The 14,995-nt window shown below is 39.4% G+C and overlaps 1 protein-coding gene across 6 annotated transcripts in view; it reads right to left on the bottom strand.

Moving 5' to 3' along the window:
• BBS4 (Bardet-Biedl syndrome 4) overlaps window positions 1-14,995 on the bottom strand; it is a 46,832-nt gene that overhangs the window by 16,618 nt on the left and 15,219 nt on the right. For 4 of the 6 annotated variants that reach the window (XM_069595581.1, XM_069595585.1, XM_069595583.2 and 1 more), the window contains 3 exons: window positions 4,557-4,636; window positions 2,509-2,572; window positions 1,147-1,258 (listed from right to left, as the gene is read on the bottom strand). In XM_069595581.1, the coding sequence (XP_069451682.1) occupies window positions 1,147-1,258; window positions 2,509-2,572; window positions 4,557-4,636 (256 nt within the window). Of the gene's footprint in view, window positions 1-1,146; window positions 1,259-2,508; window positions 2,573-4,556; window positions 4,637-7,491; window positions 7,550-14,995 lie in introns of all 6 variants that reach the window. The other 2 variants (XM_069595582.1, XM_069595584.1) reach the window with 1 other exon arrangement.

Raw genomic sequence — 14,995 nt, 5'->3', positions numbered from 1 at the left:
TTTTTATAAAAACCAGCCCCACTAGTCCCACGTTTGACTCATGTTCCAGCCAGCAGAGAATTCTGGAAGCCTCCTCCCTATGACTGGCTTGTGTGGGTTTAGCCAGTGAGACTCTTATATACCCACAGCAGAAGCTCTTGGTAGAGACAGAGCTGGCAGCTGTTCCAAGGCCTTGGCCCCATTCTATACCAATTTTAGTGGAAGTGTTAGTTGCTCAGTCGTGTCCAACTCTGCAACCCCATGGACTGGAGCTTGCCCAGCTCCTCTGTCCATAGAATTCTCCAGGCAGGAATCCTGGAGTTGGTAGCCATTCCCTTCTCCAGGGCATCTTCCTGACCCAGGGATTGAACCCAGGTCTCCTGTGTCTCCTGCATTGCAGGTGGATTGTTTACCATCTGAGCCACTGGGGAAGCCCCAATTTTAATGAAAGTCTTGTGTAATTTATTTTCCCCAATGTACAATAAATGTAGACCAAGAAACAAGCCAAATTAATTCCACGTTAAACAAGAATTGCCACAATTTTTCATCATCATGTATTAGGGATATGCCCTTCTCTTCCAAACTAAGTCTCCTTCCTTGATACTAATTCTGGAGACACAGGGGAAAATCAGCCTCTGTGCAAAGAGAGCGCAGGTATCGATGACACTGCAGGTTAGAAACTGCGGGTGAGAACTCCGCAGATCACACTCTACTACTCTGGAGTAGTAAAGCTATTAGTACCTAAAAGCTTATAAAGATTCTAGAGAGCGCCAGAATCCAGGAGCCTTCCGAGGCTTAACAAATACTATAAAACACAATAAACACTTGACAAACACTACAAAACTACTGTGTGTATAGTATTATGCTAAGTACTGGAACAGTAAACAAGAAAAATTCCATGGGCTGGCAATACGATTAGGGTACTTGAAGCACAAAATGTTACTATTTGAGAAATACTATCAGTGCTCTCCTATCAAACTAGAATATGCAGTGTTTGAAATACTCAGTTGCTTTATACTGGTTATCTCATTTTCTCAAATTTCAAAATTAATCCTCACTCTTCAAAGTGAATTTGTTACGTTTCTCTTTAAGCAAGCCCCAGCCAGAGAATGCACTTCACGTTGTTCTCCACTAGTGCCCTGAGGCCTCCAGGCTGCCAATACTCACAAAGATCTGGCCACCTGCTTGAGGTTATCAGCACACTGAGGGCTGAGAAAAGCACACATCTGAAAGAGTCTTAGGGATTCTTGGATATTTCCTTCCAGGCGAAATATCAAAGCTGCCAAGAGAGAGAAAACACAGAAAATAAAATCATGTTCTAAGAATGGAGCCTGGCATGTGAAAAACTGGACAAAGAGGGAAGCAGGAAATCTTATCAAAGAAATCCCTTGGATAACTGTGTCTTAAAATACAACCAGATATGACTTCAGATGGATTGAAACAAGCAGCAAAGTTGGTGATGAGCTGAAACCTTTTCGTAAGGTATCTGGGACCTACCTATTTCTCCACTCCCAGCTTCCGACAGGCAGATAATCGGGTGCCTTGTAAATTATTCCAGAAACTCTTCACTGTAAGAACATTCTTATAGCTCCTATCAGTTGCTCTATTAATCATGGTAATTCCAACTTCACCTGACAGTTTTCAGAGAGTACACCCAAATGGGGCAAGTGCAATAAAAAACCCAAGTCCAACAAGGAGATGCTGGCAAAGAATGCAGTAATATTTCAGAGTTGGTTCTCAGTCTAGCAACCAATCAGAATCAATCATTTTTCCTAGGCCTAAGCTTTCAGAAGATTTACATGCTTAAGTAGTATGAGGCACTGTAAATCTGGAACTGGTGATATTGGGAATAAATAGGCATTATTTTGCCACAATGTCCTAGATATGTTAATGTATTACCAATTACATCAGAAAATTGCATATTAATCTGAAGACTACAAATGCAGAGTGGGAAACAAAACCATTCATTTACAAATCAAAGTCAGAAAGTTCCTGGTGCCCAAGTGGCAACCAAGAATGCTACTTGGGCACTACAGAGTAAAATTCCAATCAATCCCTCTAATCCCTATATTATTCAGTCCCTATAATATTTGATTTCTGATGACTTCCATTTATTCTCTGCTTTGTCCTGTATACCTCTAGGCTTGTTCCCTTCATCCTGACTCCCGTACAAAAAATCCTCAAGCTTTTTCTCACCTCTTCTAGCTTGACTACAAAGAATTCTTGAAAAGCCTCTTCTAGGCCCAACACTGCTGCAGGAGGCAGCGACCCTAACAACAATTCTGAAAAACACTAGCCAGAAACTAGAATAGGGGTGAAGGACAGTAGCAAGCTTTTTAACAGAACTAGTCACTTCTGAGGTCAAATCCAGCACAATAATTACATTCTGATTTCAAAAAAACAGTAATACTAAGCAAGAGATTTGTGGAACATTTACTTGAATTTAAGTATTGCATAAGTTGTTCTTTTTCCAGAATCTAGGCAGAGTGTGCATTTCTCTAGCAAGAAGAGAAGAAATATATGTCTCACCTTGGACGTAGATAGCATATTCACATAACCCGTGAGTCTCCTGAAGCTGTTCTTTGATAACAGCCTGAAAAAGAAACAAACAATACTTCTGAGTAGTGGTTACATGTCTTCAAGTGTTTTTAAGTAAAGGAAGACATGGACACCTGTCTGCTGTCACCTTGTTTGATCTATATGCTGAGCACATCATGAGAAATGCCAGGCTGGACAAGTTACAAGCTGGAATCAAGATAGGTGGCAGAAACATCAAAAACCTCAGATATGCAAACGGTACCACCCTGATGGCAGAGAGTGAGGGGGAACTGGAAGGCCTCTTGATGAGGGTGAAGGGGGAGAGTGGAAGAGCCGGCTTAAAACTAAACATTGAAAAAACTAAGATCATGGCATCCAGCCCCTTTACTTTCTGGAAGATGCAGGTGGGGAAAGGTGGAAATAGTGACAGATTTCCTCTTCTAGGGCTCTAAGATCACTGTGGATGGTGACTGCAACCACGAAATCAGAGGACATTTGCTTCTTGGCAGGAAAGCTATGACAAACCTAAACACTGTGTTGAAAAGCAGAGACACTGCTCTGCCGACAAAGGCCCAAGCAGTCAAGGCTGTGGTCTTCCCAGTGGTCACATACAGTTACGAGAGGTGGACCGTAAAGAAGGCAGAGCGCCAAAGAGTTGATGCCTTCACGCTGTGGTGCTGGAGAGGACTCCTGAGAGTCCCTTGGACAGCAAGGAGATCAAACCAGTCAATCTTAAGGGAAATCAGCTCTGAATATTCACTGGAAGGACAGACGCTGAGGCTGAGACTCCAGTACTTTGGTCATCTGATGCGAACAGCCAACACACGGGAGAGGTCCCTGATGCTGGGAAGGACTGAGGATGGAGGGAAAAGAGGGCATCGGAGGATGGGATGACTGGATGGCATCACCGATGTAATGGACATGAACTTGGGCAAACTTTGGGAGACAGTGATGGACAGAGAAGGCTGGCATGTTACAATCCACAGGATCACAAAGAGTCAGACATGACTGGGCAACTGAACAAGACATGGACAAGGAGTATATGTAAGGAATCAAGAGACAGGAAAAAAGGAGAAGCAATAGGTATGGAAGGAAGCAGGTAAATTTGTCTACAGAAAAGTTGAATTTGAAATGTCTGTGAAGCATTCAGTATGCATCAGACTGATCTGGCAATCAGGAAGAAGTATGCAGAACAAGCAGAGAAAAGAGTCAAGGACAGTACACAGGGACAGCCCTAATTCTTAAGAAACAAGCAAAGGAAGAGAAGCCGAAAGAAAGGAAACAGAAGAAGTGGTCAGTAAAAGGGGAAATAAGGATAGTATCACAGAAGGAAAAAAAAATCTTTCCGAATCCATACTGGAACAAAACATTGCTAGTTCTTTGCACTGCTGTGGGTACAAATGTGACAGGTACAAAAATCACAACCTTAAAAGCATTACAAAGCTCTGAATGCCAAAGAAAGACAATACCAAGGATATATTTTGCATGATGATACTGTTCTCTGCCAGAAAGTATGTAACATGTATACTGTCACCAAAGATACAGTTTAGAGAAAAGAAAATACACATGGTTTTAAAATATACAAAGGATCAAGCTCACCACAAGAATTATGAAATAAAAGTGAAACACCATTCTTCACCTATCCAGAGATCAAAAAGGTAAACACTATGCTGATTTGAATATATGCTCTCTACCATAAGACCAACAAGTCCCAGAGAGCAGTGGCTCCTTCAGCCTGGTCTTGAAATGAGAAGACACATGGAGCACGCTGGAACCTGATCCACAGACTGTGGTTAGACCCCACCAACCTAGAGCCAATCTGAAGGCCTAGGAGTAATAAATAAGGCCACTGACATTTTGAGGTTGTTTGTTAAGCAGCATTATCACAGCAAAAGCTAACTGATACACAAAATGTGAAGAAACAAGATTTCACACATTATTAAAATAATGGGTTATTACCTGCCATACAAACTGAGTGACAGACACACATGCTTAATCAAAGCCTGCCTCTCATGTTCTCTATCACCACAGCCTCTCACCTTGCATGCTTCATAATCCTTCTGGATATAATAGAGATGTATCAACCAGTTCTGCTTCTCCAAAATAGGAAACTCCGGAGCTGGGTTGCATATTTTGACAAAAACAAACAAACAGTCATTGTTAGGTTTTCTCCTTGAGCATTGTCCTCATGTCTAAACTAACCAAAAGGAGACTGTAATATCATGTTAAATTCTTCATGCTGCTGACCATTTTTAACCAAAGTGTATTAAAAATGTGTGGATTATTACATTAAGAGATACTTGTCCTACTGGTACAAATTTAATATGTATTCCTGTACAGTTTGTGTGGTTCATAATATCAGTTTCTCAACTGATAACTTGCCTGAAGGGAAAAACAGAATCATTCTTTCCCTCTTTTCCTTTCTCTCTCCCGGGTTTTGGAAGGTGAATAAAATGACTTTCCAAAAGATATTTCAGGAGTGTTACTAACAAAATATATATAACATAGTTAATATCACATACAGATCAGAGGACCAAAAATAGCTAAACACAATCTTAGCAATAGCTCAAATGTGAAACATTACACTGTTGCCCAGTAATGAGAAGTCAACAAGGAGAAAAATATTTCAGACACCTCAGACACTGAAAATGATTCACGACAGAGAAACTATGAGTTACTATTCCTTTGAATTCAATTAAAATATAGGTAAAAATTCATTAAGAAGTTAACTTTTCTATGGTAAAAAGGAAGACAGTTATTCACACCAACCTCAGAACAGTGGAGACCTCAATGAAGAAGGAAGAATGAATTAGAAATCAATAAAAAGGAGAATTAAACTCTTTAATGCTTTAGCTATTAAAAAAATTAAAAGCTCTAAAATATATACAGCTAAATGTTTTTATTTCTTAAATCTGGCCTGTAAGCACATGGGTATTTGTTATTTTTTATGCATTTTAATACATGATTGAGGTATTCCCTGATTATTCTAATGGTCACTTTTCTTTTTTTGGCCACACCACACCACAAATGGGATCTTAGTTCCAAGACTAAGGATGAACCCTGCGCCCCCTGCAGTACAGACTGAACCACTGGACCACCGGGGAAGTTCTGGTGTTCCCTTATTTTTCAAACTGTAAAAGAAAGGGCATACCAGAGGAAGAAAGGGAAATGATTTGTAATCACTCTGTTCCAAAACCTTAGGCGATATAACAACAAAAAACCCAAGACTTACATGTGTATAATATTAATATGATGGGGAGGAAAAAAAGCTTACTGTGACCCAGAATTAACATTGAAAGTAAAAGTCATTCAGTCACATCTGACTCTTTGTGACCCCATGGACCATACAGTCCATGGAATTCTCCAGGCCAGAATACTGGAGTGGGTAGCCTTTTCCTTCTCCAGGGGATCTTCCCAACCCAGGGATCGAACCCAGGTCTCCCACACTGCAGGCAGATTCTTTACCAGCTGAGCCACAATTAAGAATGCTTTTTTCTTTTCCAACAGGAAATAACAATGGAGTTTATAAAGTGAAATTATGACAGAAATATGGATATAATTTTATAAGTAAGAAAGAAAAAAGATTAAATGTTAAGCAACCTAACTCTTCATCTTCCAATTACCCACATTCTCTGACTGGGACCACCCTTCTTCTAGTCAGCAGGGCTTATGTGAGACTCTTCAAAGACTTTTTTTTCCTTCCTTCTCTTCCCCTGAGCCCCATCAATCATCAGATATTAGCCATTCCTGTTCTGCCTAACTAACCATTTCCAAAGTTAAATTTCCTACAAAAGACCACACAAATCATCAAGCTTAAAGGCAGATTTGAGTGGGTATGCATGTAATCTTAAGGCAAGTCTCAACTGTATGACCTACCTCACTGTTACCTACCCCTTTTCTAAAGGAAAGGAGACACTGAATCCTTTGAGTTTATATTATCACTATCACTGCTTCTATAGCCTAAAGAAAATTTATAAAATGCAAATTTGAGTCTTTCTTATTATTAAAATCTTGGACTTCCTGGGTAGCGCTAATGATAAAGAACCTGCCTGCCAATGCAGGAGACATAAGAGATGCAGGGTCAGTCCCTGGGTTGGGAAGATCCCCTGGAGAAGGGCATGGCAACCCACTCCAGTATTCTTCCCCGGAGAATGCCATGGACAGAGGACTCTGGTAGGCTACAGTCCAAAGGTTCACAAAGAGTTGGACATGACTGAAACGACTTAGCACACAAGCACAATACTATTACAATCTTATAATAAGAGATGAACTATTTTTTATGTTCCATGGGTGAAGAATGGGAGAAAAAAAAAGTTCAATTTGTAAGCTATCTCAAGGGCCCAGAGGCTCATGAAATGGAGTAGGAATTAGAAGAAGGGAAAGCACCACCAAATTCAAGTGCCTAACAGTCATTTCACACTCTTGATGATACTGTTTAAAAGTTAAAAGAACTCTAAGTTCACCAAAGACTTTACAAATCATTGCAGTGCCACATATTGTCCTATTACTGTGTAATCTTGGAAAACTTAGTTTCCTCATCTATAAAAAACTCATTCATTCAGCAAATATTCACTGAGTACCAACCACATGCCAGGCACTGTTCTAGGCGATGAGGATACAAAAGTGAACAAAACTGATTATAAGCTTCCGGGGAGCTTGTAATCAGGGCAGAGTTGGGGGCTGGTAAGAGAGTGCTAGCAGAAGGGACAGATGATAATAAAATACCTATTATTTGTGACATTTTCCTCACACTTAAATAGAAGGATCAGGGGATAAAATATCCCCACAGAGTTGTGAGGACTGAATGACAATACATATAGAGATTCGAGTACTGTCTGGTACACAGTAAGCCCTAAAGAAGTGCTAGCTGTTGATGTTATTTTTATCATCATTATCATTAGTCAGTTTTGAAGATGAGGAAATTCTAGATACCATAGAAATCCCTATGAATCCTGAATTTAGTTAGAACTTTACCTGTAAATGTGTAAGCTGAATTTCTTGTACTCCAGATCATTGCTCAGTCAAATTCCCCCTACAAACAGGGATACTGGTTCATGTATGCTTTTGCAAGTATTAGATTTACCTACTTGATAGATCCTAAAAACAATAAGACACTTAAGTGCAAAGTAGAGCCTCCTCCTGTATTTTACAGCAGAGCAAGGTAGTCATCTCCCATGCTACACTAAATTTAGGAGTCTATATTACCATGGAGGTCAGGTAAGCAGCTGATAATGACACAGCAAGTCTTTCAGCTGTTTGTAAAAAAGATCTCACTCAGCACACTGCCCCCTCCCATTTTTTATCAAGACAAGGTAAAGCCTGACTGTAAAAAGACCTGATTCACATCCTCAGCTCCCACATGGCTCTCCACCATCACCAAGGCAGTGGTGGCGGAAGGCTGGTGACCTGGCAACAATACTCCCTTGCCCTTCTCTTCTCCTGTTCCCATTCCACTCTTTTGTGACGGCTCTTTCTTTCCTCCTCTTAAGAATGCACCAGACACATCTCAAACAATTCCATAACCAAACAAACATGATATCACAAAAATTCTTCTCTGTAATCTGCCCTATTATATTTTTATTCTCATAAAAATAACCAAAATTCAAAACTTTACATTAAATTGATAATGGTAGTGAATAGCATCCTGGATATACAAATGTTGTTGTTTAGTCACTAAGTCGTGTCCGGCTCTTTTCCACCTCATGGACAGCAGCATACCAGGATTCCCTGTCCTTCACTATCTCTTGGGAGTTTGCTCAAACTCATGTACATTGAGTTGATGATGCTATCCAACCGTCTCATCCTCTGTTGCCCCCTGCTCCTTCTGCCCTCGATCTTTCCCAGCATCTGGGATGTTGAGCAGAAAATTACTGTGCTTTGAATTTTTAATTAAAAAATTTTCTACAATGACTAAGGCTTTTGTAAGTATATTATAAATGAACGCTTCTTTGGTAACAGATCTCATTAAGGAGAAGACACGTAGCACATAGGATTTTTACATGTAGAAGTCCAATCTTCAATCAGTAACGGACTTCTGTGGGACTTAGAGCAAATAATTTAAGTATCTGGGCCTCCATTTTTCCCCCTATAATTTTCACTGGGGAAAATTATGAAAAATCTGCAAGTGGTTATTCAACAAGTTAATTTCCTCATGTTAAAATAGGAACTATAATACTTTTCTACCTCAGTATATTACTGGGGACATCAAAAGAAATAACACATCTTGAAATATGGAAGATATTTTTGTGATATCAATTTGAGCTCTGTATCAGACAGAGTCTAATGAGGAAACAGAAACTACTTGAGGATTTAAAACAGAAGGGCTTCAATGCTGCCAACAGGTGAAGGAAGAAATGAGAACCAATAGGGAAGAGTAATGCAAATCAGAGGTTAGCATGCGAACAAGTCACTACCACCTCTGGACTGAGGGAAAAACAGAGGGAATATATTGCTACCGGTACCTAAGGCTGAGGTTACCTGGAAGAAGCTCAAAGCATATGGCCTGACTGGCAGAAGCAACAAGAGACGCTTCAGAAACCACACTACTCCTCCAACTTCCCAAAGCAGAGAGAAAGAAGGGAAAGCCCTGTCTTCTCCTTCCTCCCACCTTCCAATCTCCTGCCAGTTCCCCTCACTTGCTAATCCAGCCAGAAACTGTGCTGACACCAGAGCCTAGGAAGGAATGAAGCCCGGAAGGGTATGCTCCTCACAATACTCAGCAGAGAAGGGAAGGGTGAGGAATGGAGGATCTGAGGGCAAACAGCTCCAGGATCAGCAGAAATGCCACCTCTGCTCAGGAATATAAATGATGATGAAGGAGGCAGAAACTAGACTGACTCAGCAGTCACCCGAGGATACGTGCTAGAAGATAGCTTTATAAAAAAATATTAAACTACTACCTATCCAACAGGTTTGCCTCTCATGAACTTAAAATGGGATGAGGAAGAAAGGAAAAATTCATATAACAGATTATGGTTTTACTACATACCCTGTGTGCATGTGTGCTTAGCCGTGTCCGAATCTTTTTGATCCCATGGACTATAACCCTCCAGGATCCTCTGTCCATGGAATTTTACAGGCAATACTGGAATGGCTTGCCATTTCCTCCTCCATGGGATCTTCCCGACCCAGGGATCGAATCTGCATCTGCTGCAATGCGGGTGGATTCTTGACCACTGCACCACTGAGGAGGCCTTTACTACACACCCTAGATTATTTTAAACTATCTTACTTTCTAAAATCAAAACTTAATTCCCCATATTTATATATGATATTTTATATATTTATATGGTTTACTTATACCTATAATATGAACATTAATATATATATATGTGTGTGTATATATATATATAGCACAAAGTGTTTTCTCCTTGTTATTCCATTGAATATTCCCATGAGCCTAGTGAGTCATACAATTTTGGGACTATTCACAAATGAGGAAATAGGATTCCAGAGGTTAAGTGATTTGCCTATATTCAAGAGCTTATTAATGGAAGAGGCAGGGCTATATCGAGGCCTCCAAATTACTCATTTAACCACACCAAGTTTCTGTCCCAACTGTAAAGAATTTTCCAATTTTATACATTTTAAAACTGGAAAGTCCTTTATAATTGGGATGAAACTTGGTGTAGTTAAATGAGTAACTTAGCAACACAACATTAATAATGATATCAAAGTTTTCCTATTATCAAAAAAAAGCAGACGAGGACTTTTGACATATCATGGTAGCAAGACTTTCAATTTAAAAAAAGTTACAACCATACATACATATAGTAAAAATAAAACTGAAAGGACAGAGAGAATATTAAAGACTCTGTCCATCCCCTCTCCTCGCTAGAAACTGTGTTATTTTCTAAGGAATCTCTATACATAATTAAGCATATGGGAAAGTGTACACATACACAAAGGGGATTATATTAAATGTATTTGGAAACTTTGCTCATATCTACTGAACTTAAGTACATCCTTCCCAGTGACCCAGCAATCCTGCTACTAAGTGTACATAAGTACAAATCCTGCTACATAAGTGTACCCAAAAAAACATACCCTTTAAGGATGGCATTATGCGTAACATCTCAAAATGAAAGTATCCCAAATGTTCATTCCAAGTAAAATGAACAAACTGAGGTATCACCCCATAATGCAATACTATGTTATAATGGAAAAAAACAGCCATTATTGCATGCAACAAGATACATGAATACCACAAAGATAATTTTGAGCAAGGAAGTCAGATACTGAAACCTATACACTGAATGATTCCATCCACTTATATCAAGTTCACAAGTAGGTAAAACCCTGTCTACAAGGTAGAAGTTAAATACCTCAGTAACCATCTTTGAAAGGAGTAGTTAATAACTGGTAGGGGGTATGAGGGAGGCCTCTAAGATGTTGACGATGTTCTATAATTTAATCAAGAGGGTGAGTACAAGGACTTCCTTGGTGGCACAGTGGATAAGAATAGGCCTGGCAATACAGAGGACACAGATTCGAGCCCTAGTCCAGGAAAATTCCACATGCGGTGAAGCAACTAAGTCTGTGTGCTCTAACTATTGAGCCCGCTCACCCTAGAGCCGGAGCTCCACAATAAGAGAAATCATTGCAATGAGAAGCCCACACACCACAAGAAAGAACAGCTCCCCTCAACCAGAGAGAGCCTGCACAAAGCAATGAAGATCCAGTGCAGTCAAAAATAAAATAATCAAAAAATAAATAAATAAAGGAAAAATAAAAAAAATAAAATAATCAATGAATTAAAAATAAATACATACACTGGTTTTATGTTTGAAAAAAAGATGGTGAGTACATGGATATGTTCACTTTGTAAAAATGTATTAAGCTGTACAATTATAACATGTACTTTTCTGTATATATGGTATATGTTAATAAAAGTGTCAAGAATCAAATTAAACACCCCCTCAACCAAGAACATTAATTTCTGCAATATCAATGCAGAAGAGGTGGGGGCACACAACTCAGTCTGAGGGTAAGGGTCATAACCTCCTAGACAAGACACAAAAAGCATTAACCATAAAGGAAAAAAATTAATAAATCACCCTCATCAAAATTAAAACATCTGATCAAAAAAGGAGTCAAAAATGGCGGTGGCTAAAAGACAAAGAAAGGGAAAAGCCTCCGAAAATGGAACAATGGAACAAAAGAAAATCCATGGGCCAGAGTGAGAACTTCAGGTGAAACAAACACACCCACTTCTTGGCTAGCCCAATTTGCATAGAGCAGGCTCAGCAGGGAGAAGACAAAATGTATAAAAAGACAAAGCAAGACAGACTGAGGCCTCTCCTTTGGCGTCGGCCCACTCTCACACTTCGAGGGTGTACTATCCTTTGCTTGCCAAATAAAACTCTGAGCTGTAACCAAGCTGTAAAAAAAAAAAAAAATTGATCATCAAAAGATGCACTGCTATATGACTTCATGACAAGAAGTTCAAGCACAGACAGATAAAATTTACTTTCAGGGACCGAAATCAGAACAATGGTTCCCTCTAGGGAACTGAAGGAAGGACTGACTGGGAAGGGGCTGGAAGAAACTTTCTGGGTGATAAAAACATTTAACTCGTCCTACAATGGCGCCCCACTCCAGTGCTCTTGCCTGGAAAGTCCCATGGACGGAGGGGCCTGGTGGGCTGCAGTCCATGGGGTCGCTAAGAGTCGGACACGACTGAGTGACTTCCCTTTCACTTTTCACTTTCATGCATTGGAGGAAATGGCGACCCACTCCAGTGTTCTTGCCTGGAGAATCCCAGGGACAGGGGAGCCTGGTGGGCTGCTATCTATGGGGTCACACAGAGTCGGACATGACTGAAGTAACTTAGCAGCAGCAGCAGGTGATGACTACATATTATTTGTCAAAATTCAAAAACTGGGCACTTAAAATTTATAGATTTTACTATCATTGGGGAAAAATAAAAGATGTATAGTACCTTTTATTTAAATGAAAAGTTAACACTATTCCTCAAAAAAATCCAATAAAATTACTTCATTACGTGGAGCCAGCAATTTCACTTCAGAGTATATACCCAAGAGCTGAAATCAGGGAGCCCCTTTCTACAGTGGTGCCAAAATGATTCCAAGGAAGTTAAAGGCACATTGTGATGAGGCCCTGAATAGCAGTGAGGGGGGCAGTCAGCCACTAACTGGGCACTTTCATCTTCATCTACTGGCCTCATCCTACACCACAATGAGGGGACATTCAGTCACAGAGGATAGATCAATGTTCTCATTAAAACAGCTAACAGAAATGCTGAACACTTCTGGCAGGGCCAGTTTGCAAAGGCTCCAGCCTTGTCAACATGGAAGCCTCATCTGCAATGTGGGGGCTGATGGATCTGCCCTACCAGGAAGTCCTGCCCCTCCACCACTGCTCTCCAGTTAAGAAGTGGAAGGCAAATAAAAAAGAACAAAGGGAGTCCAACGACAACATGAGCTTTTTGACTATAGCTCTTATGAAACATATTCAATAAAAAGCTGAAGTCCTAGAAAAAAAACAAAAAAAAAGTAGGTACTCAAACGTATTTATTTATACATCAACATTCATGGCAGTGATACTGACAATAGTGAAAAGGCAGAAACAACTCATAAGTCCATCAACAGATAACTGGATATACACAATATTTACTGTACGTACAAACAACAGAGTATTATTTAGCCTTAAAAAGTAATGAAATCTGTTCAACATGCTATAACACAGATGAACCTTGAAAATATGCTAAGTGAAATAAGTCAGAAACAATAGGATAAATGTTGCATAATTCTGCATATATGAATGCAATATTGAGAATATGCAAATTCAGACACAGTATTGGGTTGGCCTGAAAAGTTCATTTGGTTTTCTTCTGTATGATGGCTCTAGCTGCACTCAGTTGTCTTTACCGTCATTCAAAACAATTTTGTTAGATTCTACTGTGACAACTGTCATATCAGCATGCATTTTTTAAAAATTTATCAAAATTGGTGAATTTTTCTGTAGCCACTTTAATACTAAAGATGGAAGAAGAAAACCAACATTTTTGGCTTATTTTAAGAAAGGTAAAAACACAACTAAAACGCAAAAAAAAAAAAAAAGGTTTGTGCAGCGTATGTAGAAGATGCTATGACTAAATCAAACGTGTCAAAATGGTTCGCAAAGTTTCATGCTGTAGATTTCTCGATAGATGATGCTCAGTTGGATATACCAATTGAAGTTGATAGTGATCAAATCAAGACATTGAGAACAATCATATTTTTACCATGTAGGAGATAGCTGACACACTCAAAATATCCATGTCAAGCAATGAAAATCATTTGCAGCAACTTGGTTATGTTAATCACTTTGATGCTTGGGTTCCCCATAAGTTAAGTGAAAAAAACCTTGACTATATTTCCATTTGTGATTCTCTACTTAAACATAATAGAAACTTTTACATTTTTAAAATGAATACTGGAGTGGGTTGCCATTTCCTTCTCCAGGGGAATCTTCCCAACCCAGGGATTGAACCCAGGTCTCCCACATTGCAGGCAGACGCTTTAACTTCTGAGCCACCAGGGAATTCCCAAAACGAATATGACAAGCAACAAAAAGTGGATACTGTACAATAACGTGGAATGGAAGAGATCGTGGGGCAAGCGCAATCAACCACCAACTACCAGACCAAAGGCTAGTCTTCATCCAAAGAAGGTGATATGTTGTATGGTGGAACTGGAAGCGAGTCCTCTATTTATAAGCTCCTTCTGGAAAACCAAATGATGAATTCCAACAAGTACTGCTCCCAGTTAGACCAAATGAAGGCAGCACTTGATGAAAAGTCTTCAGAATTAATTACCAGAAAATGCATAATCTTCCATCAGGATAAAACAAGACAGTATGTTTCTTTGATGACCAGGCAAAAACTGTCATGTCTTGGCTGAGAAGCTCTGAATCATCCACCATATTCACCAGGCATTGCACCTTTGGATTTCCATTTATTTTGGTCTTTACAGAAGTTTCTCAATGGAAAAAATCTCAATTCCCTGGAAGACTGTAAAAGGTACCTGGAACAGTTCTTTGCTCAAAAAGATAAAAAGTTTTGGGAAGATGAAATTATGAAGTTGCCTGAAAAATGGCAGAAGATAGTGGAACAAAACAGTGAATACGTTGTCTAATAAAGTTCTCGGAGAAAATGAAAAATGTAAAAACCAGAGGAACTTTTTGGCCAAACCAACAGAATAGAGGATACCAGGGCTAGAGGTGAGGGGAAATGGAAAGTTTATATTTACTGGTTAAGATAATTTGTTTGGGATGCTAAGAAAGTTTTGAAAATAGATGACGGTGATGGTTGCACAACATGGTGAATGCCACTGATGCCACTGCACTGTACTTTCAAATGATTAAAGAAGCAAATTTTATGTGTGTTTTGCCACAATTTCTTAAAACTTCATTTATTAAAAAATACTTTAAAAGCAAACCGCAAGCTGAGACCAAGTTTCTCATATAGTACATAGAT

The sequence above is a fragment of the Ovis canadensis genome, chromosome 7 (assembly GCF_042477335.2).
Source record: "Ovis canadensis isolate MfBH-ARS-UI-01 breed Bighorn chromosome 7, ARS-UI_OviCan_v2, whole genome shotgun sequence".
In the NCBI taxonomy this organism is placed as follows: domain Eukaryota; kingdom Metazoa; phylum Chordata; class Mammalia; order Artiodactyla; family Bovidae; genus Ovis; species Ovis canadensis.
The sequence above is the reverse complement of the archived record's forward strand: the minus strand, read 5'-3'. Positions and strand labels throughout refer to the sequence as shown.